At 34.7% G+C, this 27,246-nt stretch overlaps 1 protein-coding gene across 1 annotated transcript in view; it reads right to left on the bottom strand.

Moving 5' to 3' along the window:
* ROCK2 (Rho associated coiled-coil containing protein kinase 2) overlaps nucleotides 1–27,246 on the bottom strand; it is a 135,434-nt gene that overhangs the window by 22,082 nt on the left and 86,106 nt on the right. Inside the window, exons 6-21 of the mRNA XM_044390341.3 lie at nucleotides 24,277–24,421; nucleotides 21,359–21,497; nucleotides 19,159–19,250; nucleotides 18,204–18,363; nucleotides 16,645–16,705; nucleotides 16,027–16,038; nucleotides 14,949–15,028; nucleotides 14,726–14,774; nucleotides 13,996–14,131; nucleotides 13,809–13,900; nucleotides 13,316–13,562; nucleotides 12,812–12,918; nucleotides 10,042–10,201; nucleotides 7,160–7,320; nucleotides 6,585–6,769; nucleotides 213–282 (exon numbers count right to left, since the gene is read on the bottom strand). Of these exons, the coding sequence (XP_044246276.1) occupies nucleotides 213–282; nucleotides 6,585–6,769; nucleotides 7,160–7,320; nucleotides 10,042–10,201; nucleotides 12,812–12,918; nucleotides 13,316–13,562; nucleotides 13,809–13,900; nucleotides 13,996–14,131; nucleotides 14,726–14,774; nucleotides 14,949–15,028; nucleotides 16,027–16,038; nucleotides 16,645–16,705; nucleotides 18,204–18,363; nucleotides 19,159–19,250; nucleotides 21,359–21,497; nucleotides 24,277–24,421 (1,896 nt within the window). The remainder of the gene's footprint in view (nucleotides 1–212; nucleotides 283–6,584; nucleotides 6,770–7,159; nucleotides 7,321–10,041; nucleotides 10,202–12,811; nucleotides 12,919–13,315; nucleotides 13,563–13,808; nucleotides 13,901–13,995; nucleotides 14,132–14,725; nucleotides 14,775–14,948; nucleotides 15,029–16,026; nucleotides 16,039–16,644; nucleotides 16,706–18,203; nucleotides 18,364–19,158; nucleotides 19,251–21,358; nucleotides 21,498–24,276; nucleotides 24,422–27,246) is intronic.

Genomic DNA, 27,246 nt, shown 5'->3' with positions numbered 1-27,246 from the left:
GATTTCTGTTAAGCTATCAACAGTCATTTATTTGCCCAATTGTTCTTTTGATATGAATTGTGTGGTACAAAACATCTTATCCAAATCCCGGTCTGGTGTATCCTATAAGAATCTATTCTAAAGACAAGAATCATTCTCCTAGTTCTGCAGCAAAAAAATTTTTTAAATTCTACAAATACAATAATTTTCAAATTAACGTATCTGGAACTTACTGAGAAATACTGCTCCGCTTCAAGCTGATCCTGAAGTTCTTTCATTTGCCCATCTGCATCTTGACGTTCTCTGTGGGGACATTAAAGCAAAGGTTCAAATAAGCTACACACATAATAAACCAGCAACTCTTGAAATGTGGCCTAGGGAACCACTGGGCATCCCCGGACCCTTAAAAAAACCCAAGAGGTCAAATTATTTTCATAATACTAATCATCAACGCATTGTTGTTTTGTTTTAATTCTCATTCTCTCACGAGTACGAATGGACTTTTCTTGAAGTTATATAACATACAATGATTCATCATTCCAATAGCTAATGAATGAAATGTGTTTGTATGCTTTTGTGTTTTAAAATTTTGTTTTAATTTCTAACACAAAAAATATCATTAGATATAACTCACATAAATAAAAGTTTGGCGGCCCCTTGATAATTTTTAAGAGTATAAAGGGGTCCTGAGACCAAACTGATTAAAGCAGTAATACTAAATTACATATTCTCAAATATTCACTGTGATCAGCCATTCTGCCAACCAAGTAGGAGAATTAAGAGAGTATCTGAAAATTGTTTATCTTAAGATGAGTGAAAAAATGACAGGGAGGGGGAGTGCTCATTTTTATGCTTAAATGTCGACATTAATTGCACGGATCCATACGTTTTGTAAAAATTCACTGAGCTCTACATATCATTTGTGTATTTTTTTCTGTATGTGTATTAATCTTCAATAAAGAAAGTTAAATAAAAAATAAGTAAAATAAAAAGCATGCCTAACAATGCATTTAAGAGGTTGGGTTGAAGTAAGTTAAAACTCTATGGTTATTAAAAAAAAACATAAAAATTACAATTATTCCAACTCAAAGCTAAGGGGTGGAAAAGCAAGCTGGAGAACAACACAACATATATGATACACTTAAAAAACAAAAAAACCCCCAAAATCTATAAAAACCTCAACCCTGTACACACTTATACAGGCGTATATAGGAGAAACAAAGAAGAAGGTATGGAAGGATAACTAACAAACTGTTACAGTATGTTCTCTCTAGAAAGATGAGTTATGTTTGCATTCATAAAGGGGAACATGGGGGGGCGTAGGTGACTCAGTCGGTTAGGTATGCAACTCTTGATTTCTGCTCAGGTCATGATCTCAGGGTAGTGGGATTGAGCCCAGTGTCAGGCTCCATGTCAGCTGGGAGATTCTTGAGATTCTCTCTCCCTCTCCCTCTCCCTCTCCCTCTGCCCCTTCCCACCCAATGCCTGCTCTCTTTCTCTCTCTCTCTCTAAAATAAATAAATAAGGGGCACCTGGGTGGCTCAGTCAGTTAAGCATCTGCCTTCAGTTCAGGTCATGATCCCTCCTGGGACAGAGCCCTGTGTTGGGCTTCCTGCTAGGCAGGGAGCCTGCTTCCCTCTCCTTCTACCACTCCCCCTGGTTGTGTTCTCTCACCCTCTCTCTCAAATAAATATTTAAATAAATAAATAGACAAATAAATCCTTTTTAAAAATAAAAAAAATAAAGGGGAGCATATACTGTTTTCTCTTTCTTTTTAAATATAATTCTGAGTATTTTATAGGGAGAAAACATTTGAATACCACTTGCATATTTAAAAATATATAGCAAGAAAGACTCGGATCAAGTGATTTAATCATACTATTTTCAACCTGTGTATTACTTAAGGCTTTTATTCTTATTCTCATTTAACATAATTTGATCATTTTGTTTATTTATTGGTTCTTAAACCTCGATATAAAGGAAGTTATCACTCAATATCACTTGTCTGTGTTTTATCTGTATTTTATTATTAAGGTGTGTACTATTAAAAATGATGATTATTTTTCTGAGTCAAAAATGTGAAAGATGTCAATAATAATATAAAAAAGGTCAATTTTTAAAATGATCTTATCATTACCAGCTAAGTCCACTTGCACCAAACCTCAGTATACTTTTAATATCATGATCTTTGACAAGCTGTTATCATTCATTTATATGTAACTTTAAAAACCTAACATTTATCAGATATTTAAGAAAACTATTTTTCAAAAAAATAACCACATAATACGCACATGGTTACAATTAAATAGTACAGAATAGCACCGAAAATATTACAATGAAAGGTAGCAGTCTCCTTATCCACACTTCTTGACACCCTAATCCTACTCCCCTAGAGGAATTTACTTTGTTTCATTTCTGTGTTTTGTACTTTTGACAGTTACCTTCACATCTCAGCTTATTTCTGAACACAAATTTAAAATATGATTTACCAATTCTCTGCTCCCAAAGTAGGAAGTGAGCTCTCACCATCCCTAACCTCTCCCCAACCCCTATGATATAGTTGTATCACTGGCCTCAGCCACATACCACGCTTCACTTCCTACTGCATCAACCACAAACCACACCCCCCCCACTCCACCCAGTTTGTGATGAGAACTGCAACACGCCCATCCTTTCTCTTGTTTTTGAAATTTCATTGAGAACATGTCTAAATGTGGGTCTTTTCTCATTTATTTTCTGCTGAGTCCTTTCAATCTAAAGACTCCTCTTTCAGCTATGGGAAACTGTGTTCTATTATTTCTTTTGCTTTTTAAAGATTTTATTGACTTATTTGAGAGACAGACAGAGAGAGAGAGAGAGAGAAAGTGAGCATGAGCAGGGGGAGAGGCAAAGTGAGAAGGAGATGCAGACCCCTCACTGAGCAGGAAGCCCAAGCTGGGGGTCAGTCTCAGGACCCCGAAATCATGACTCGAGGTAAAGGCAGACACTTACCAGACTGAGCCACCCAGATGCCCCTATTATTTCTTTAATATCTTCCTCCACTCGGTTTCTCTAGACTTCTTTGTCTAGAGAACTCCTGAGACAGTCTCTGTGTCTTACCTACTTCTTGTCGTATCTTCCATGTCATTCTCTCTTGTTCTATGTTTGATGAAATTTCTTTGAATCTTTCTTTAAACCACCTTAATAAATGTATATGAGTCGTTATTAGCCTTTAACAGCTTTTCCTATTCTGGCTGCCCTTTTTGCATTATGCCAGGTTCTTGTTTAATGGAAGTAGTATCTCCCAGAAGTTTTGATCAATACTAATTATTACCAATCGGCTTTTTTTGGTTTGTGCTTCTTTTGTTAATTTCTCTTCTTTCCTTGATATATTTTTCATCTGGGGATATGCTTCCTTTTTCTTTATCACAGACTTTCTCTTCAGTACTGCACGCTATCCTCAAATGCCTAGGGATACTTGGTTATTCACGTACAAAGGAGGTGACAGAAATTTTAATCTCTACGCATGTGGAAGGGGTTTTCTAACAGGCAAACTTCAGTTTAGGATGAGAGGCTTAAAAAGTCACATAAGCCAGGGAACCCCTAAAAGGCAAAATGAGAACCCCTTACTAGCAGTTCTAATTATCTGCAAAGGGTATGCCCAATTTCTTTAGCAGGACTGCTTTGTAGGAACCCAAGTAGTGGTAGTGTCTGGCTACAGACATTTCTGCAAAAGGGTTGATAGGAAGAGTCTGATGAGCAGATTCTTCCATTTATAGCATCACATCTTACTCCAGCCCTTCAAGGTACTTGATCTGAATAATGAAACATCTTCTTCTTCACTAATATCCCACTTCATATATCTGGCTGTTGCTTCCTTTGCCCTATACATCATTAGTGAGGTTTCCACTTGACACTACCTCATTTACTAAAGAAACTTCTTGTCTTCCAATACATCATAATTCTTGATATGGATATATGCATTTAAAAAACTCCTTTACTAAAGTTTTACTGGAATCTTGGAAGGAAGAAAAAATATATATGTTGACCATTTTCAAATGCAAGCCTACATAGCACTTCGTATGTAAATTCCCATTGCATGTATATATCATTTTATCCTGGTATTCCAATTGTGTACCCATCTTACTTCTCCCTAAGGAGTAACTTTTTTTTTTTTTTAAGATTTTATTTATTTATTCGACAGAGATAGAGACAGCCAGCGAGAGAGAGAACACAAGCAGGGGGAGTGGGAGAGGAAGAAGCAGGCTCCCAGCGGAGGAGCCTGACGTGGGGCTCGATCCCAGAACGCCAGGATCACGCCCTGAGCCGAAGGCAGACGCTTAACCGCTGCGCCACCCAGGCGCCCCACCTAAGGAGTAACTTCTGATAAAATGCTACTAAGATTCTTAAAGGTAGGAAATGTACCTGATTCATCTTTGAATCTCCCACAGTGACTATGAGTGTCTTACACATTACAGGTAAGCATTCATTCATGCAACATTTGAGAATACACTATGTGTAAGACATTAATCAGGGGTTGGAGAGAACAAAACATAAAAAGAGATGATTGCCATTCAGTGAACTTATAATGTGCTAGGTGGTTAAGACTAAAAATGTGAGTTCTTTGGGGGAAAAAGTTTAGGAACTGAGGGATTAAGAAACAACAGACCCATGTATACTTACAAAGAAAACAAGGGGCGTGTATACTAAGTTCTATAAATTTTGTATAAACAAAATGTAATTAGCACAAGAGAGGAAACACAATCTAGATGTTCAATCAGCTCTTACATTCATATAACCACTATGGTTAGAACAGATACAATGGATACTAGAGATACTATGGAGAGTATCTTTTTAGTCAAGTTGTTTGAAGGCTTGCACTCTTAACCAAAACTGGGCCAAAGAATTCCATCCCAGAATTTAGGGTACTTTCTGAAACTGGGGTCCAGAAAAGTCAAATCAGAGTCTCTCCAAATAAATAAAGCTATAAGACCTATCTCTAGAGCTTGTCCTTGAAAGACCAAGTTTTCTACTAAATGGAAAAGGCTAGGTCTAAAATGAGAGAGACTAAAGCTTATATAGGGGAGGAAAAAAACCAAAGATGAAGATACTTAAATATTGTTCAAGTTTCTAGTTCTAATTTTCAAAAGTTGAAATCTCATCAAGTTTAAGAGTCTAAGCTTACCCAGGCAGATAAGCAATAAGAACAGATTCTTTTAACCATCTTTTCCTAGATAGTGTCAATATATGAATGCTTGACCATCCTTTCCTAAGTAGTGTCAATCTTACTGACCTGTCTCAGGTCTGTAAAAAGCAAGCAATTAGCAATGATGATAAGAAGAGAGGAACAGTCGTAGTAGTATAGTAGTGGTTTTTTTTGTTTGGTTTTTTTTTTTTAGATTTTATTTACTTGTCAGAGAGAGAGAGAGAGTGCGCGCGTGCACAAGCAGGGAGAGTGGCAGGCAGAGGGAGAAGCAGGCTCCCCGCTGAGCAGGGTGCCCGATGCAGCACTCGATCCCAGGACCCTGGGATCATGACCTAAGCTGCAGGCAGATGCTTAACGGACTGAGCCACCGAGGCATCCCTGTAGTACAGCAGTATTAACAGTAATAGTTGTAGTAGTAATGGCCCCTACCGCTTATTGTGTGCTAGATGCTGTAAATATATCACTGTTATTCTTACAGAATGCCTAACAAGGAAGCTCTTATTGCCCCTTTTTGTAGGTTTTATGATAAAAGGCTCAAAGAGGACCCCTGGATGGCTCAGTCGGTTAAGTGTGAATCTCGATTTTAGCTCAGGTTATGATCTCAGGGTCCTGGGACTGAGTCCCACATTGGCCTCTACACGTAGTGGGGAGTCTGCTTGAAGATTCTCTCCCTTTGCCCCCACCCTGCTCACACTCTCTCACTCTCTCTCTAAAATAAATAAATCTTTTTTAAAAAAAGGCTCAAAGAGGTTAAATATTTTGCCTGATGTTGGTCAGCTAGTTAAGTAATAGGACTGGAATTCATACCTCAATCTGTATCCAAAACCTATGTTCTTTCCAAATAACTGGGATCCAATATGACCTTTGATTATGATTCGGAAGAAGTAATTATACTACTAATCAACGAATGGGACAAACTTTAATGGTATATTTACTGTACACCTTAAAGGATTTCAATGCTATGTTTTCTATTTTCTAAGCAAATTAAATAGAATACTAAAGTGTATCATAAAAAATGATTTAAAAATTTATACAATGTTTGCTTAATAATCAAACATGTCCAAGTCCCAAAAACAGACAGAACAAACAAAAAGCACATGGACAATAAGCGTGAAGAACAGTCCTGAGAAGGAATCTTAAGAGCATGAAGTGAAAATCCCAGTTTCTTCTATGCCAACAGCAACAGTCTATCATTCTATCATAATAAGGTAGAAGTAGTAAAAAAATCATTGGCGAAGCAAATATAATCTTGAAGGACAAAAGCGGCACTCAACACATTACTTATACAGAAAAAAAGAGCAAATGTGGTTGAGACTATGACATGATCAAAAGAAAATCCCCAGGTAAATCAAAATTAAGATAATTTACATGTGGATAGTTGTACATATTAATAAAACTTTGTCTCAAACAATTTACTTACTTTCGAAGTTCAGCATTCTGCTTTTCCAAGCTCATTTTCATTTCCATGAGATGATTATTCTCTTGTTTTAACTGCTTTTCTGACATTTTTAGTGTGTTAACTTGCTGTGTTTGCATCTTCAAGTCATTTTGTGTAAGGCAGCGCTTCTGAGTTTCCTGCTCTATTTTTAATGTCAAATTTCTAACCTAAAAAATAAATCGTCTACTTGGTAAAATGTAAGTAATGATTTGATCTTTCTTATCAATGAAGCCTGCAGCAAATATGATCATACAAAACAGACTTTTGCTCTTAGGCAGTTCATTCATTTCATGGTAAAATATTTTTTGTATTTCTGATGTCCTATTTTTTAAATAAAATATGGTCTTTAAGGTGAAAATAACTTAAAAATTTTAAATTATGATTCATCATTTAGCATATCAGCCAAATTCGGTAAAATTAAAGTTTGCAGAATATTATTTTATAAGAAAAAATTTTAAATTATGAAACCATCATTACACATCATTACAGATAAACCTAAGTTGACTATGAATTTATTACATAATTTATTATTACTTATTAGTACACTTCATACTCACATCCTCATTTAGCACATCTTTCTGCTTAAGGAGTTCATTTATTTTCTGCTGTGACTGTTTGAGGTCACAGTCAAATATAGAGCATCTCTTCTCAGCTTCCAGCAATAGGTTCTCCACTTTCTGCTTTAACGTCCTTTCCTCTGAGAGCTTTTTCTCCATTTCTATTGCCAAAAAAATGTATACAATCATGAATTCACAAACAAAAGCACATCAAATACATGACACAGTGCTATAAAAATTATAGTAAATGATGATAGCTTAAAAACTTTTTTTAAATTTCCAATTTAATATTTTCATCATTCTTCTTAATGAGTTTTAAACGTCAACAGTTTCATGCCTGGAAATCAGGCATTTATTTCATTTGCAATGTGGAAAAATCCACTATACTGCAATATTCTATCCATTCCAATGGAAGTAAAATAATTCTGCCTTCACTAAAAGAGCCTTACATCTTTTTAATAAAAATTTATTTTATTTTCCTGCTACTCTGTGCCTCTTGGTGTTACTCTTCTTACCCTAAAACATTCCAGGTAGATTTTTTATGATGTCTATAGCTCTTTCCATATTAGCATATTACTATGCAGAGGATGACAATTATATCTTGGGGAAATGGTAAAGGACAAGACTCTGGGAACAAACTTCTTGAGGTTAAACCCTAACTGTGATGTGTCCTAATTATTTGCCTGGACAAGTTAATTAACCTCTCTGAGGCTCAATTTCCTCATCTCTAGAATGGTGATAACAGTACCTATCCTCCCTCACAGGGATGTTATGAAGATTCTGAGTTAATATTTGTGTGGCACTTAAACGTTGCCTGGCATATGACAAGCATTTGATAAGTGCTCACTATTCAAGGAGAATATTTAATGAAAATGTTCACAGTGTTATTTTAAAAGAAAAAATGCAAAACAGTACAAAAAATTCAGAAAATATACAAAATATCCTCCTGATTAGTAAGACTGTGGTTACTCTTTAGTTCTTTATACTTCCTTATATTTTCTAAATGATTTGTAATAAACTTTTAATTTGTTTTATTAATCAGCAAAGGCTTTTAAAAGCCTTTTTATTTTTTTTTAAAGATTTTATTTATTTATTTGAGAGAGAGAGAGAGAGAGCATGAGCAGGGGGAGGGGCAGAGGGAGAAGTAGACTCCCTGCTGAGCAGGGAGCCAGATGCAGCTCCTCCCAGGATCCTGGGATCATGATCTGAGCTGAAGGCAGACACTTAACCAACCGAGCCACCCAGGCACCCCTTAAAAGCCTTTTTAAATCCTGAATTGAAGGGCAGGCAAAGTCTATGTCTAAGCAAGTGATTTCATTATTAAATGCCAGTTATTACCATTAAAGGATTACCTTCTGATGTACTGATTAGAAAATCTGTTCAAATTCAATTGGGCTCCTCTGCTCTTTCATACCTGATGTTTGATATCTGATTATCATTTATTACAGTTATATAAGTTTTATAAACCTATGAATTTTCAGTTTTTAATGAACTGTCTACAAAAGTGTGGAAAAAAATGAAACTATTTTTCACATTCTACTAATAACAGCAACTATTTCTAAGTACTTTTCCCCTATCATTGTACTTGGTTTTCACAACAACCTAATACTCTGTCTCTTTAGAGGAAACAGTGCACCAAAAAAAAGGGGGGGGGGGGTTAAGTAACTATGGACAAGGTCATATAACCAGTAATTCATTAGAAAGCCATATTCTTAATTAAAGGAAACTGTGACATGCAGCAGAAAGACCAAAGGCTTTTAGACCCGGACATGGACAGATGTACTCATTTAAAAAAAAACAATCACCCTAATGTGGGCACAGAGAATAGAAAGGGGCACAAGTGAACTTACTGAGGTGATGAAAACACAGATTCTACAACTTGTTTTGAATGGTGATAACATGTATGTATTACAATGTGAAAAGTGCCTGCATTTTATTGCACGTAAATTATACCTCAAAAGAAATTCAACTCTACCTTCTAAGTCACTGACAGGGAGACATGGCCCACTAACTTCCTCTCTTGTAATTAGATTTTTCTAACTAAAGTACTCATTTAATCTCTTAACATCCTTAATTAGTGCCTTAAACTAAACTGATTTTAACCAAAAAATCTCCAGTTTTAATTACATTCAACAACTGAAAATCTATTTTTTTGCTAAGTTACTTATAAATGTTATGCTTCAGTATGAAATAAAATTTCTGCTTAAGAGTTCTATAAATCTTTCACAAGAGTATTTTATTAGTTTCCCTTGGAACTTCAAATCCATCATAATTATAAATAGTCAGTTAGGAAAACAAGAAATTATCCTAATATAATTCCAAGATACATGCTGGTTTGTGGAAAAGTTAACTCTGTTATCTTACCCTATATTCCTTTGTAGTGGATGACTTTGACCAAATCTAGCTAGTATCTTCATCATGCCCGAGTTCAAAATATTCAATGAGCTTATATTCTAGTTAGGTCAGCTACTATTTTTAAAACATTTATCTTGCATAAACTGGCAACAATTTTATTATACAAACTGGTGAAATGTCAAACTAAATATTACAAGAAGAGGAAATCCTCCAAATCTGAATAGATATATCTAGAACTTCATGCTCTGTATGCCTGTTACTACTGATACCCCTGAAATATTAATTTCTCTCTGATCCTTAAATTTGGTTGAGTAATTTGTGTTTGGGCCTTACTATCTTAGAAATGATTGTTGCCATAAAGGAAAAAAGTGATATGCATATAAAGCTTTCCTAATGTTTTTTTTTCTCTCCAGTTCCCACTATTTGACAATAAAATATAAAAAAAATATTTTTCAAAATCAAAGAGTTGACTACAGAATCAATTCTTAGTACAATGTGTGGGAAAACTGTCTTAGAAAAAAGCATACCTTTCATGGCTTCTGATTTCGCTTCTTCAATGGATTCATAAATCTTATTTTTATCTGCCAGCCGTGCTTTTGTAGCCTTATGCTCAGCTTCTTCTTGTTCTAAGCTCTGCTGTATAACTTTCAGTTGGTACGTCATATCTATTTCCATGTTGTTCTTTTCCTATTAAAGATTTAAAATAGCAACTATCAACAAAAAGACTGGCTCACAATTTCAATAACTTATAAAATTGTTTTTTATAGGCTAAGAATGTTCAATACCTTTCTTCCCCTCTTCACTGGAACTTCTTATAAAAGTGATCCATGGAATCCACCTCCCATGGCACCCATGTCCCATCCCCCCACTCTACTGTTTAGAGATCTCCACTGAGAGCCTTTAACCTCAACAGAGTAACCAATATTCTCAACATTAGATTTGATACTTTTCAGTCTTTACCTCATTTAGACTCACTGTTGCCCTTGAAACTATTTCCTTGACATACCTGACACTGAATTCCCTTGGCTCCCCGCTTCCTGTTCTCATCTTTTCTGTCACTTATGAAATTTTTCCCCAGCTGCTCCATGAATGCTGGTGTTCTCTGGAGGTAGTGTTCTTCAGCCACAAAGCTTCTCCCTTTCCTATATCATTATTTCTCACTTTTAAAACACATCTAATATTTCCCTTTGCTGTATCTAAAGATAATTTTTAGGATCCTCTTCCATTTTACCCTCTTATATTCCACATAGGAGACTTGTTTTAAATTGGGAATCTTTAATAATAGATGTCAATTTTCTATATATCCTCAAAAAGATTTTCTAATTCTTTGTTCTCTATAGTTTGTATCATAAATGTAGATACTTCTTTTGTTTTTCAAATAAATCTTTAATACTGAAAATGATTTTTTTCAATCCACCAAGAGAGTAATCTACTCTGCCCTGAGAAACCACTGCTCTAAACAATCTCTTCCCAGGGGCACCTGGGTGGCTCAGTCGGTTAAGCATCTGCCTTTGGCTCAGGTCATGGTCCCAGGGTCCTGGGATCAAGCCCCACATGGAGCTCCTTGCTCAGCAGGGAGCCTGCTTCTCCCTCTCCCTCTGCTGCTTGCCCTGCTTGTGCTCTCTCGCTCTCTCTCTCTCTGTCAAATAAAGAAATGGGTAAAACCTTCAAAAAAAAAAAAAAAAAAAAAAGGACCACATAAAAATAAAAAAGCAATCTCTTCCCAGATAGGTTCTCTTATTCACAGGGCTTCAGCTACTTCTGTACCAATGACTCTCAAATATTTCTAGCTTTAACAAACACAGATTATTGCTTCGTAAACATCCTAATTTGGCTGACTCACAGGCACCTCAAGCTTAGAACTAAAATGGATTTGTCATTGTCTCTTCTAAAAGAGCTGTTTTCCCCTTTTTTTTTTAATTAGTGGTACCATTATATATCTTGTCACAAAGTAGGAACCTAGAACTCATCCTTACATACCACACACATGCATAATCTAATCAATCACTAAGTGCTGCCAAATATTCTTGCTCCAAATATTTCTCAGATTCATCCTTATTTTCCATCCTTTTAATCACTGTACAAGTTAATTCTCCATTATCTGAATTACTGAAAATGCCTCTGACTAGTCTCTCTACCACTTATCCTGTCCTTCTCAAATTTATTCTCCACACGGTTAACAATGATCTATCTTAAATGTACCTCTAGTAAAAGCATCCAATTTAAAGTCCTTCAGTGGCTAGTCCATTAGCTAGAGAAACTAAGTTTAAGAAAGTATTCAAAATCTTCCATGATCTAGCTCATGCCTGGTTCTTTCTGGTCACTGAATTCCTCACTTAACATTAGGACCCTATCACCATCTTTAGGCCAACTTTGGTCTGATGTCTATTTTTGTAAAATTTCACTGGAATATAGCCACACCCATTCCTTTATGTAATGCAGCAGAGCTGAGTTGCAACAGAGACCATATGGCCTTCAAAGGCTGAAATATTTATTGCCTCTCCCTTAAAAGACTAAAATTTCTTGACCCCCGCTCTGTACTCCAGAAATATTGAGCCGTTTGCATTAAATAAACCAACTATGCTGTTTCTATTTTCCATCCTCTGTACCTTTGCTCATGCCATCTTCCCAACTCAGAATGTGCCTTTACCCTGCCAACCAATCCTGCCCTGTCAGACGGGGGCTTTATTCTGTGCATCCAATATACCCTGTCCATTCTTCTAGCATTCTATTTACCATGCTGCATTAGAATTATCTGTGTACCTTATTACTACTTTAGAAACTACTCATTAGATTGTGAGACTTTTTAAAAAAAAATTTTTAAGTAGGCCCCACACCTACCTGTTAAGTGAACAAAAATACCACATTCACAGCACAGAGTCTAGAAATTATCCCTGACTTATAGTATTTTTAAAGAAAAACTTTTAAATGCCAAAAGCCATAACTTTCTATCATTTTTAAGATATGTCAAAATTTGAGTTTTCCTTGGATCCCTAGGGAGAAACATCCACTGAAAGCATACTAATTTCTCTTATTTTATTTTTTTAAAAGATTTTATTTGAGAGAGAGAGCACACAAGCAGGGGCAGAGAGAAAGGGAGAGGGAAAAGCAGACTCCCCCGCTGAACAGGGAGCCCGATGTGGGGCTTGACACTGGAATCATGACATGAGCCGAAGGCAGCCACTTAACCAACTGAGCCACCCAGGTGGCCCTGATTTCCCTTATTTTAGAATAAGTTTTCCAATCTGAAATGCTATGGTCATTTTCTTAAAAGATATAACGCTGAACGTGTTTTACCTTTTCCAAATCGGCAAGTCTCTCCTGTAGTTGTCTCTTCTCCATCTCTGCTTTTGCCAATAAGACTTTGCCATTCTTTAAATCTTCTTCTAGGCCAGATATTCTACCTAAAATTGCAATATTTTAAAAACAATATGCCCACAAAGTATATACATATTAAATTAAGAGTAAAAAATTTTAGAAGTCACCTCATAGTTTGGAGCTGTTATATGTGAGCAGTTTTATAACTGTTGGTAGAGTGCCTTATAGTGAAGTCAGCTGGAATCCAAACCACCACCCTGAGACGTGGTCTGACAACTTAAAATATTTCACACTATTTTTAAGTTAACCTTCTATTCATAAAAGTTTGTATCAATGCATTTCCAACACCCTAAATAGATCTATTACACTGAAAAGGTAATATATTCAGAAATGTGCTACTCCCAACACATTATCCATCATCTAAAGTTATTTCCAAAATACAAATCATCAAGATGAATTCAAGTGTAATCTCTACTTTAATACCTTGTAAGTCATTAATTATCTCGGATCCATGGGTTCGGTCTCTCCTTTCAGATTCTAGAACTGACTGAAGATTGATAAATTCCTTTTCAAGTTTTAACTTGGCAGTCTCCAGCAGGCAATTTTTATCTTGAAGATCTCTATTGTTAGATTCCAGCTGCTGAATCTGTTTTGAACTTTCTGCTTGGGTTTTTCTTAACCGGGCTGCAGTATCAGATTCTGTTCTCAGCAAAGCATTGGTTTCATCCAGCTGTCATTCCATTTAAAATCAAACAAACAACAACAAACACAGGCATATATTAAGAAAATACTTCCATTTAGTACCCCATTACAAACTATTTAAAATAAGAAAAAAACCTAAAAATATTTTCCTTATGATTTCCCTTTAAAATCAGAGGCAAAGAAGGTCTTTTTGTAACACCGCCAACTAAAAGTAGTATTAATAAGTCATCATTAAGATAATTCAATATCCTTACTACAACTGAGATCAACCTACTTGTCTCTGGAGCTGATTCACTTTCTCAGTGGATATCTGAGAGTTCTGATTTCTTTTTTTCAAATCTTCAAGTTGATCCTTTAAACTGTTAACTATGATAAAAAGCATTTCAGTGACAAGCTTCAACACAACACACATACATACATACTTAATTTTTGGTAAGTATTTAATATTCTACACCACAAACCATCATTTTCCAAATTTCGTTTCTTGTCTGCTTCGTGATCAGCTTTCCGCTGATATTCTGCATTTTTGTGCTGAAGAAGTGCCTTTTCTCTTTCTAATTGTCTTAATGCTGATTCCACATTTTTCCTTAAAGTAATCTGAAATAATGCTTAAAGTTATTACCAAAGCAAAGTATGCATAAAAATCAAAGAAAACAATACTTCAGTATTTCAAAGCAGATAAAAGACACCTTTAAAAATAAGCTGTAACTGCTGTTTTGTTAAAACTCACAATAATGTTTTCCATTATTTTCAAAATAGCACACCTCTCTTAAATTATCAAAACCACAGTGTTCATTGTTTCTACTGAAAGTCAAACTTTCTGAAACATTCCATTACCACTGAAAACTATCTTCACTTGATATAAACGATGGATCTAAAATGTTACGAACAGAAATTTAAAAGAAGAAACAATGGTTTTCTGTTGTTAAGCCAAGTAATTAATACAAATGCAATTTTTTTTTACTTGCAATATCTACACATACTAAATTAACGAGTTTGCAAAAACATAACAAAATGAAGTCTATCATCACAGTTATCCTGTACTTTTTAGTCCTGTTCACCAAAGCTAGAAGGTAGGTCTTACTATGTATCAAGATATGTATTAATACAGTTCTAAGAGAACTCCTTAGGTAAGTGAGGCATCAAAACTTTTAGTGAACAAAAATGTTAATAAAAGCACAGCAACTTTACCTCTTCTTCTAGTTCCTTTGCTACTTTCTCAAGGCGAGTATTAACAGATCTAAAGAATTTCAAAAGAAACAGTAAGTAAAATCTCTAATTAACAATAAAAACATCTACTTACTATAAATTTGAAAATAATCAAATAATTAAATTACTTCGTAACTCTTCATTTTTAGTAACATGTTTAAACTTAAACTTTAAAATACAACATTTAACTATCCACAAAACATACTTGCACTTCTGCTCTAGTTCCTCTTTGGCTTGTATCTCAGTGCTAAGGTGTTCTTCTAATGTGTATAATTTTTTCTGAATCTGTCAGAAAACAAGAAACTATAATTATAAAGTTTGGTCACACTTAAAATACTGTCACAATGTGTACTTACAAGAGAAAAAGTCTATATCTGAAACAAATACTTGAAATATTTGAACTTGCTCAAAAATATATTATTGCTCTTAAAAATAAGAATTTAAGCTCTTTTTTATATCTTCCTACACTGTGCCAGAACAGTACTATAGTTATAATCAATAACTCTTTGATGAACTATAGCTAATTGACCATAAGTCATTTTCTTGCCATTCTTTACATCTTCTTCTAGGCCAGATACGTTGGTCTTGAAATAAACTAAAATCACAGAAAGTATTAAATAACCCATTTTGGGAGCATTATTACCTTCTTCATAAAGGATTTAACTTTTTGAGTTCCTTTTGTCCCTTAGGTATAGTGGTAGGTACCTTACAAATGTTGTCTCATTAATCCTAACAACCCTAAGAATATGGTAGTGTTGTATCTATTCAATAAAGAAACTGAAATTCAAAAAAGGTGAGTAACAGGGCCAAGATGGCTTTGCTAATAAGTGGCTGTGTCAAAAATCAATCCAAGTCTATTAGATTCCAAGGCCAATGTTCTTTCCGTTATTCTTTCTAATGATTAGGTTCCCCACGGTTTCTTAAGTATTTTATAAATCTTAGGCAAAACTATTATTTTTCTCTAATAAGAATATACAGGCCAATGAATGAGTCAAGTTTAACTGCTTTTGGCTGCTATTGCATTAGTATAATTCGATCACCCTAGTTTTCACATGTTAATCAGTTATAATATCCTTGATAAACTAAGAAAATTACACAATACATATTTAAACAATAGATCCATAAGGGCAATAAGGAAAGAAATACTTGGTAGAAAAAAGGTCGGGAACTTCTCTCTCAGTCAGATGTAGTACTCCAAATGCTAGGTGGAAAATGGCTATATCAAAACATTGCTAGAGCGACGCACTTTTTTCAGTTTTTCAACATACGTGACATCAACATACCTCTTGACTTTCCTATTTAAAACAAAACAGAAAACAGAAATTTACATTTGTATGCTTTAGAAAATTCCTAAGATAAATCATACCAGAATTACCTAACCAACTTTTTTACTTTCTATAAATTTTAAGGAGAAAAATGTTTAGCATCCTCATTAATATGTATGTGTGTATATGATTTACTTTTGTACACAGTTAGAAATTAGAGGCCACAAAATACTATTAAGTTTGATAAAAACCACCCTTTATCTGAATTCATTCCTAAACACTCAATTACTTCCTCCACTATTTCTGTACCCTTATACGTTATTATCTACATTCTTTTATAGTACTAAGATTATAAAAATTTCTGATATTATAGTTGCTTACAAATCTATTGTATCCCTTTTGCTACTAAAACTAAGCCTAAAGCCATGTGTAATTCATCTTTTTACTAGCCACTGTATCTACACAATAATACCTGTCAAATAAATGGATCATTTCAATGTTCTTTGAACTGTATTACAACAGAGAATGCCATCTAATGATTCAAAAAGTAGCATCAAATGAACTTTTTAAACACATGGATTTTACTAAATTAGTTGAACATGTGACTAAAATAGACTAGTAAAAATCTATACATACTTCGTTTTTCCTTGATTGTACTGAATCGTTTTCTCTACAAGATGAAGAGTCACCTAATAACCTAGAAGGAAAGGCAGGAAATAAATCCTTTGTATGTTATTTTAATCCATTTTCTAATACCCCAAATTATTATCAGAATTAAATTCCAGCCACAAAGACTTCTCTTTCTGATCACTCTGAAATATTTTAAATGAAGTAATGTTTTCCTCTCTAGATATTTATCATTCTCAATAATTTAAAATGCTACACTTTTTTTTGCCCTCCCCCACTCTTATTGGATGTTCTCGTCTTAATATTGTTGAGACTGGAGTCACTACATGGGCCATACTTTGCCCCTCTTCATCTCATTTTGAGTTCCTGTAATAACTATTTTATCCAGAAATCTTCTAGAAAGAGACATCTCTCCTCCTTCTCAAAGATAACATCTCTTGATTCCCAGGTCTTAATACATAAATCATCACTTCTATTTACCTGTCAATTTCTCTCTTTAACTGGGTCCTCCCTCACTGGGTTTATCCAGGCACTCATATCCTCATTTTAGTGAGCATTACAGTAGTTTTCAGAATACTATCATTAGCAGGGTGGCCAACTCATTCTGGTTGGCTGGGGATTTTCTTAGTTTCAGCATCAAAGTCCTTTGACATATCCTACGAAGCCCCTCAGTCCTTGGCAAACCGAAATGGTTGGTCACCCCGACCATCACACACATGGAAGTACCAAAAGTTTCTCAAATGTCTCTAATGTCTCACTCCTCACTGCCTGTGAAAGTCAAAAGTCCCTCAGTATAGCACACAATAATCATCTGCTGCTTTATTCTTCCTCTGAACTTCAACTCCAATATAGTTTTTAATCTTTATACCCAATACTCACTGCAGCCAACCATTATTTATCGGCCTTGTGCCAGACTCTGTGCTACATGGAGGGAATACAGGAAAGAAACTTGAAGTCTCATTAGGTCCTCCACATGATTGTAACACAGTAATATGCACCTTGTGTTTGAGCCCTACTGGACCACACTACTCTGCTCCCAACGTGTGCTAACATGCCACACTTTTGCTTCCATTGTTCATCTCCCCACAACTCTCACCTAACCTCCCCACATCTTGGCCACTCAAAACCTTTTCTTAGCTTTAAAAACATCCCCCCTTCCCTGAGGTCTTACCTGACTTCTTACCTCACCCCCAGAGATGTGACTTTTACTTTTGTCCTGAACCATCTCAGATATTTTGGTATGTTTCTTAAAGCAAATATCATATTTCTATCCTTATTATGACTATATTATTCTCTTATATCCCTTATTAGTTGATAAGTTCCTTTGAACATACTTAGTCTTACTCTCTATCCCCCAAAGAATATAGAACAGTGCCTTGCATACATTTGTAAATAACATTCAGAAGTAATGGAACTAAATGAAAAATAACTTTCGATAGTCCTTTTTAAAAAACTCAAAAGTTTAAAATGTATTAACACTTTATCTTCTGTAATCGAGTCTCACAGTAAGATAACTCTTTACAGCTAAATCCTGAAAGCAATAAAAATCTAACAAACAAAACACATACAAATTTTCTCTATAGTAGGTAAATCCTATAAAAGGCAGCTGATTTCCCACAAAAGCTTTAGGAATCGGGAAGGTTTCTACATCTCCTTTATCATCTTCGATGTCATCAAAATTGCTGCTGTCTACGTCACTGCTGAGTTCAGGTACTACAGGGGCCGCCGCTGGTAAAAGAAAAGAAATGGATTCTTTTCTTCATAATCAAAATACACATTAACCACCCAGATTTTGTTTTATACCAATTACATATTAGTAATATCTATTAATACCAACACATTATACATTAGTAATATATAATTAATCAATAACATTATGATTTACTATAGAAAATTTTGGTACCATGTTTAACATTCTATCATTTCAAAAAATTAAACTTTTATTAATTTTTTATTACTACATTAGAGCAGGTTTAAGTATAGATAAATCAATTAAACAAGGAGAGCAATATGATATTATTCTAGGTATTAAAATTGCAAGTGGCAAAAACTTGCAAACACATTCTTTGTGTTTGGCTTTTTACATTCTTTAAGTAAAATATTTCTTACTCTTATAATGAATTAATGTCAAATATACATAAAGCTAAAATGAATTACTATGCTTATTCTAGTATTCACCAAAGTATGGCCTACATAAATAATAACTGATTTATTAATTCAAACATATTCAAATTAGGGGATATTTTCCCCATTCTGAAAATTATTGAGATCCATAAAAAACTTGACAAATTAAGAAATCCGTTTACTATAAAAGTATTAAGAAATACTGCTAATGAATACAAATTAGGTTAAGATATTGAGGAACATTTAGTCATAAATATTGCCACAGAATAAATTTGAAATCTCTCAATTTAAAATTAGTTAGCATTAAGTGTATCAAACATGATTACTAATTCAAAAGAGGAATCAATTTCTGAGATTTAAAATGTGATGGAATGGAAATAGTTAAATTTACTGACTTACTCTCTCTTATGTTATCCCAATTCCATTGATCATTCTTAAAGAAAGGATGCTGTTTGATTTCTTCTACCCCATTTCTCCCAAGTCGTACCTCCCTAAACAATGGAGTTAAAGATAATATTATAAAAAGATTACCAAAAAAATAAATTACTTCTTATCTTGCCTAGGATCAATATAATGATCACAAATGACTTTGAGATATCTTTATTAACAGTTTCAGCTTAAATGTTTTTCAAAAACATTTTATTATATATGATCTCTCTAGATTAAAAGGACTGTATAGTAAATGCCATAGAAAGGGAAATGTATTTCCATCTGTAGTATGTATCAAACAAAAGTACACATAAGACTTTCAAATAAAAATATTCATCTGTGTGTGCCAAAACTGCATGACCAACTCCAGGATGTAAAATGGACAGAGTTAACTTCAGACACAGAAGAGTTATTCAAAGCCTCTAATAAAAATGTAGCATGGAGTCTGCTTGAAATTCTCTCCCTCTCCCTCCGCCCTTACCCCAACCCGTTCATGTGTTCTAATAAATAAATTTTTTTAAATCTTTAAAAAAATTAAATAAAAATTAAAAAAAATAAAAATCTCCTCTTAAAAAGAACTTACATATTGTTAGAAACTATCAATATTGAGTCTGATAAATTATATTCCTACATTTATATTAAAATGATCATTCTGAATACAAGAAAAACAATATTAACAATTTCATTCTTTGGCCCTTTGAGTTTTCAATGAAGATTTTATGGAAATAAAAAACATCTGTTTTTTTATATGCCCCTGGAGCCATGTTTAATATAAACAGAAAAACCTGTAAACTTTAGAGGGAAGTACTGTTAGCCACAATGATGGCATTAAATTCTTTTCCAAATTCTTTTCTCTACCTACAATCATTCCTTAGTCTGCACCCCCCCCAGTAAATTGCTATGATAAATCTTTCATTAACATGTGCTATATTCCGTTTTATATTTATCTTTCAGCACAAAGTATGGTCATCCTCATCAACCCATCTAGTCCCAAATCAAACATACAGGATTTGTTCCAAGTTTATCAGCATCGATTGTTCGTTAATCAGATAATTAACAAATCTTATTAATTGATAAACATATTAAAATGATTAACCTCTCTAATGAGAAAAAATAGCAATACCTTTTCTTGCTTTAGATGGAAAAAAAATCCATTATCTTCAGTTTGATGAGAATGAGGAAACTATCATCAGTGGAAATACACCCTGCTGTGACTACTCTGGGGGTCAATTCTGTAACACCAACTCAATTTTAAAGTGTGTATCCTAGAATTCCACCTTTAAAACTTTATCCTACAGAATGTATGCAAGATATAAATGCATGAAGATAGTCACTGTAGTACTGCTTGTAACAGCAACTGGCTAACAAACAATATGGTTTGCTGAGAAATCATACCATTTTCGAGCTAGAAAGGTCCTCAGTTATCAATCTGATCTGATCCCATTGTTTATGGATAAGTAAAATTTCCCCCAAATAGTAAAATTATTTCCCTAAGATCATAATGCTGGTGAGTGAAGCGCTGACTGTGGTGCATGCACTCCCCTATAAAAGTTGGTCCTTTGACAGGTTGACTCTTATCACAAAGCTGAAAGAACTGAATAGAAAGGCCAAGGAAGAAACTCCAAAGAGTTTTCTATCTTCCCTTTTTGAGGCAGGTTTCACAGTGTTGTTCACCTATTTTGTTTTCAGAAATACAGAATTTCCAGGGCAGACTTACTCATATTCAAATCCAAATAAAAAAGGACTGGGAAGGAGGCACTCCCAAGTCAAATACAAATAGTTTTTGAGATTATAACCTGTCAAGTATGTATCTGCACAAAACACTCTTCTCTCCAAAGTTATACAGTAAGAGTCAGATGGCTTAATCACTTCAAAGGATAAAATGTGAATAATACAAGTTTTATTTCTCTCAAATGCATTATCTTACCAAGTTCTATTTTTTCTTTTTAGACATGAAGGTAAGGTTAGAGTTAGATTACAATGGGGTTGCACACACATAATGACGAGAGTAACCCAACACCAGACTTAGCAGTAGGAAAAGGCTAACCCAGAATTAAAAGCAATTTGGATAAAGAGAATGAGAGATTTCATATGCAAATAAAAGCTATGCTTTCATTCCTACATATTTAAAAGTTAAGGGCTCTCTACAAAGAAATTCAACGTATATTACCTATCTGTTAAGAAGGCGCAAATGAGATTCTTCGCATGCTTAGAAATTTCTGCATCTTCAGGGAAACACAGTGAGTTTTTATGATCCATAATTTTGCTATATGTTCCTACAAGTGAATCTGCATAAAATGGAGTATCCCCTAAAATTCCAAGAGAGAAGATACTGAGTGTAACAGAGAATGCAAATTAAACACTTTTCATCTATTGTTTAAATTTGTCACATGCATGGAAGAACAAATGATCTATGGGCCAGGAGTCTCAGTCGAAACACAACAGAACATACCAAGGACATATTTAAATTTTAACCACACCAATGAACCATCAATTCCTAAAAGCAAAATAAAATCAATGCTAACTCTAGAATTTGTTACTGTTTTTACAATGGGAAAGGAAATAATTCACTTGATAATTAAAGAAAAAGATTATTAAGTAGGGTCAGATAGATCAGAGTCCACTAATGCTTGAGCTGGATCAGCCTTTTCTGAGATTACTCTCTAGAGCTGTGTTATACAGTACAGTAGCCACTAGCCAGCCACATGTGGCAATTTAAAGTTTAATTCATTAAAATTAAATAAAATAAAAACTTCAGTTCCCTAGTCACACTAGCCACAGTTCAAGAGCTCAATGTGGCCAGTGCTCACCATACTGGACTGTGCAGACATAAACCATTTTCATCATGATAAACTGGGCAGTGCAGCTCTAAGAGTTAGACCAGCCCTATTATTTCGCGCACGATTTGCCTAAGATGACACATAGCTAGAATTGAAAATGGCAGAAATGGTCTCCCAATGCAGTGTTCTTGCAGACTAACGGCTATGCTAAAGAGGCATTGGAGTGTAAAGACAGAAAAAGCTGAAGGCACCATTTTGGCCACTATTCATCTAAAGCCATAAGAATTAAAGGCCCTGCCAGTATGACTCAACTGTAAGTCACCTTAGTACAAACCAGACTTTCCCAAATCAGACAATCCAGAATTTCAAAAGGGGTATTCAGGTAGTTTTTGTTTGTTTTTAAAGAGAACAAAGGGGTGCTTTGAATTCAAGATTTTTCTAGTGCAGGGGCACCTGGGTGGCTTGTCGTTAAGCGTCTGCCTTCGGCTCAGGGCATGATCCCAGGGTCCTGGGATCGAGCCCTGCATCGGGCTCCCTGCTCCGCTGGGAGCCTGCTTCTTCCTCTCCCACTCCCCCTGCTTGTGTTCCCTCTCTCGCTGGCTGTCTCCCTGTCAAATAAATAAATAAAATCTTAAAAAAAAAAAAGATTTTTCTAGTGCCATTTTTAATTACAGTAGAGTCCTTTAAATGAAGTCCAGTGCTAACCAACCTAGGCAAGCACCAGAGTAAGCTCAGAATACTGTAAATCAGCGTCAAAGTCATTAAATTCGAATCAAGAGTCGAAAACAGTAGCAGGTATTTAAATGGTCTCGTCAAAGGAGCTATGTGACTTTCTCCAAATTATTATTTTCTAAATCCCTAGGAGAGTCTAGACAAATACAGAATAATTCTACTTTAAAGATTACAAGATACACCTAATGTATCATCAGACTGGGCCAGAGGTGGGGAGAATGGACAGCTACCTGGGAACATACCCTGCATGTAAAGAGATGCACTACAATTACAAAGGCCCAAAACAACATAAGGTCGTACTATGACATGAGTTTAAAGCATAGCAAGGTCAATACTACATACACAAAATGGTCATCAAGAGAAGGCAATTTATGCCACAAAAACATTCCATGACTAATTATTATTTAAATTTGAGATTTGCCAAAATGTTCTGATTCTTTTAAGCAATAATCATAATAATCATACAGATTTTAACAGATTTTCCACTACCAATTTTTTTTAGGGTCATCCTCTAGAAAATAAATTCTCTAATTTCTAAAAATATATTTTCAACTTTAAAGTTGTTTCATATAATTTTTTTTTAAAGATTTTATTTATTCATTCGACAGAGAGAGAGAGACAGCCAGTGAGAGAGGGAACACAAGCAGGAGGAGTGGGAGAGGAAGAAGCAGGCTCCCAGCGGAAGAGCCTGACTTGGGGCTCAATCCCAGAATGCCAGGATCACGCCCTGAGCCGAAGGCAGACGCTTAACAACTGAGCCACCCAGGTGCCCCATGTTTCATATAATGTTATTAGCCTTATCACACTTGCCTCAGAAAATAGATTTATTGGCTCTATCTGTTCTCATCCCCAAGCCAGATAATTCATTCACTGGCTTCCTTAGCCCGAAGATATTTTTGTGACCCCAGTACTTAGGAATGGGAAATCTAAGAATGAAATCTACGATGTAAAGAAAAGTTTTGAAACACCTGAGCCTTTCAAATGTTGATTTGGTCAAAGTGAAAGAAATTATTAAATTTGCCCCTGAGTTTTCTGAGAATGAAATATTATTGTGAAATATTTTTATCGATAATCAAATGGTCAATAACTATGATTTATTTTACTAGAATTAAAAGCATATGTAAATACAAGTAATAGAAGAAACACAGTTGACAAAAATCAATTACATAATTATATAAACAAACTAAAGAATACTTTTAAGCTCTCTATTATTGGAACAAATATTAACAGACTTAAAATATTCACAACAAATACTATCTATCAAGAAAATCTTAGACTAGAGGCCCACTGAAGCTATAAACTTGCTTCTTGTTCTAACGTTTTCTTCATACAAAAAGGCCCACTGAAGGATTATTTCCTAGCAATATACTTTCAATTCCTTGTACTGTGCCAGTACAATTTGGCTTTAATTTTCCAATTAATAATCTGTCATATCTGATACATCTAATTCAAAGTTTCTAAAAATCCACTTCTTCCATAGGACACAATTAATTTCCTTATATTCTCAAATTCTTGACTTAAAACTAGTGTTACGAGATGGGTTCTGAAAAAAAGACAAGTTAAAATATTTACTTACCCACCAGCATTTCAAAAAGGAAAACACCCACAGACCACCAATCACATTCTCGCCCATAGTAACCATCGCCCCCTTGTGATTTGAGAACCTCAGGTGAAATATAATCGGGTGTTCCAACTGCTGTATCACAATGCACCATGCCTGTCTGGTAAAGAGCAGAGTTAAAGAAAAACAGCTGCATGTAAAAACATAAACACATAAATGCAACTAATTCACTTATATATATAGTAATTTATATAATATTATATATTATTATATATATAGCATATAGACTATTATATATATATGTGTGTATATATATACATACACACTACAAATTCCTACCTACAGAACTTCATTGCTGATACAGCTTTGGGAAGACAGGAGATAAATGTATTATGAAATGCCTAAAAGTGGGAAATCAAGGATAACTTTTCAACTCTAAAATACAGGAGGCTTCATCAATGGAAAAAGGAAAAAGTGGTAAACTCCATGGGAATCCCAAGCAAATCAACATCTTTTGTTTCACTTTCTAAGAGTTATAAGGGAAGTACAAAATGTGATCTTAAGCTAGTGACCTGGGGAAAAGAATTAGAGAGAAAGGAGACTTTGGTATTTTCAAAAGAAACTGCAGTAATTAAGATTCCAAAGAGCCTAGTTTGGAGGCTGGATAAAGAAACACTTATTATATTAAGAAAAAATGGAGGAAATACAGCAAATGTTTAAATTAAAAGATCTTAACAGTTTGAAAGCTCCACCATCAAGCTGCGTATTTAGAAATATGGAGCTGTGGGGGCGCCTGGGTGGCACAGCGGTTAAGCGTCTGCCTTCGGCTCAGGGCGTGGTCCCGGCGTTCTGGGATCGAGCCCCACATCAGGCTCTTCCACTATGAGCCTGCTTCTTCCTCTCCCACTCCCCCTGCTTGTGCTCCCTCTCTCGCTGGCCGTCTCTATCTCTGTCGAATAAATAAATAAAATCTTAAAAAAAAAAAAAAGAAGAAGAAATATGGAGCTGTGGCATCAAGATATTTGGCAAATTGATTAAAAAAACACCTTTATCTGTGTTTAGTTTTGGTGGGTAATAAGACAATCCCTATCTGATGTCTTTTTGACAAGGACAAGAACCACTGTAAATATATGTATGCATGCGTGGTGTGTAGTATATGTGTGTGTATGTGCTGTAAAATTAAATCACTATAATAGTATAATGCTAAATAATATTCGTTCACCTCCAGCTCTGTGCAAACTTGCAAAATTTATAGATTAATTTAAATGCCCTCCATTTCCTTTACCTGCCCAGTAAAGAGTATGTCATCCACATTCCTCATAAGGAAGCTAATATAAATTCCCAAAATGCTAAGTATTATGAACACCTTGGGAAAAGAAGTTCCATGTATTTTGTAAATATGACTTATGTAAACGTATTTAAGTGCAATAAAATATACGTTAATCATGGGAAATTAATTTCGAAAACAATCTTTTCATTCTTCAAATTAGCAACAATTCAATGATTTTACTTTCCCAAGTATATAGCAAATAGAGAATAGAAGTCGGTTTAGTTTGAATATAAATTAATGAAAGTTCTGAAAATTATGAGGGCAATAATTTATATGGATTAATACTTAGGATAAAAGATGAAAAACAACAGTGCCTAACTTTAAAAGGCAGGGTATAAAATTAATTTTTATCATGGACTCTCCTATACTTTTGTTAGAGGAAACATTAAAAGACTTGTTAGGGTAAACAAAATTCATTTCACATGTATCCATAGAAATTAGACTTTAAAAAAATGAATCCTATGAGACTCAACAGCTAAAATCTAACTGGACACACACACCAAAAAATGCCATTAGAAGAAAATTTATTTAGCATTCAAAGTTTAAAGGAAGGAGAGGAAAGGGTAAGATAAAAAAAAATAACTGGCATAATATTAGGCTGTAAAGGATGGGACAAGTTAGGCTTTAAGAGAGAGAGAAGTATGACAGCTTAGAAAGAAAAAAGAGCAAAGCTAAAAGAATAAGAATGACTTTATATAAAGCATATTCAGGAAATGCAGTGAAGAGGCGCCTGGGTGGCTCAGTCGGTTAAGCCTCTGACTCCTGATTTTGGTTCAGGTCATGGTCTCGGGTTCGTGAGATGGAGCCCTGTGTGGGTTCCACACTCAGCACAGAGTCTGCTTGGGATTTTCTCTCTCTGCCCCTCCCCCTGCTCATGCTCTCTCTCTAAATAAATACGTAAAATTTTTTAAAAAGGAAGGAAGGAAGCGAGCAAGCAAGCAAAAAAGAAATGCAGTAAAGTCCAAATTAGCTAAAAGTAAAGTTTCACAATGAGGAACGTGGGAAAGGTAAGATGGAGATCAATTTGAATAACCACTTGCAGAATAAATACTTTGGCACAACTAAAGAATTTTTAGTAGGTAAACTATGTGAACAGCACTCTGCTTTGGGGAAAATAAATATTCTAACCACAATTTTTGATTCATTCTGGAGGTTAAAATTTTTTAAAATAAATATTTGGAAAAGACATTTTAAAACTGTCTTATGGAAAAGTTCTCAAATTACATGAATACAGAATCTACTTTTATGACAAGTCTCTTCTCGTACTCTAAAAGAAATACAGAAAGGATAAACCAGAAACTAAAAAGACCTGGTTTACCCATGGTGGGAGTGGGTGGGAAAAGGGTGGAAAGAAGGGAGTATAGGAAAGGGGTAGTAGGAGTAAGGAGGATAGGATCCTTCTCTGACCATACAATTTGTACAGTTTTAACTCCTAAAGCCAGAGGAATGCTTCATACATCATAAAGACTATAAATAATAAAATCAACCAGGATGTGGGGGGGGATACGCCAAATGGAATACAAACAGTAATGAATCTGTTTTATAAATTAATAAAATAACCAAACCAAATGGGGTAAGGATAAAAAGGACTAACATAAGTAACTGGAAAACAGTATCTGTAAAAGATACTATAAGGCTAAATACAAAATGAACTG

This window comes from Ursus arctos, unplaced genomic scaffold, assembly GCF_023065955.2.
Source record: "Ursus arctos isolate Adak ecotype North America unplaced genomic scaffold, UrsArc2.0 scaffold_8, whole genome shotgun sequence".
In the NCBI taxonomy this organism is placed as follows: Eukaryota; Metazoa; Chordata; class Mammalia; order Carnivora; family Ursidae; genus Ursus; species Ursus arctos.
Note: the sequence above shows the minus strand (reverse complement) of the source record. Positions and strands in the feature narration are given on the sequence as shown.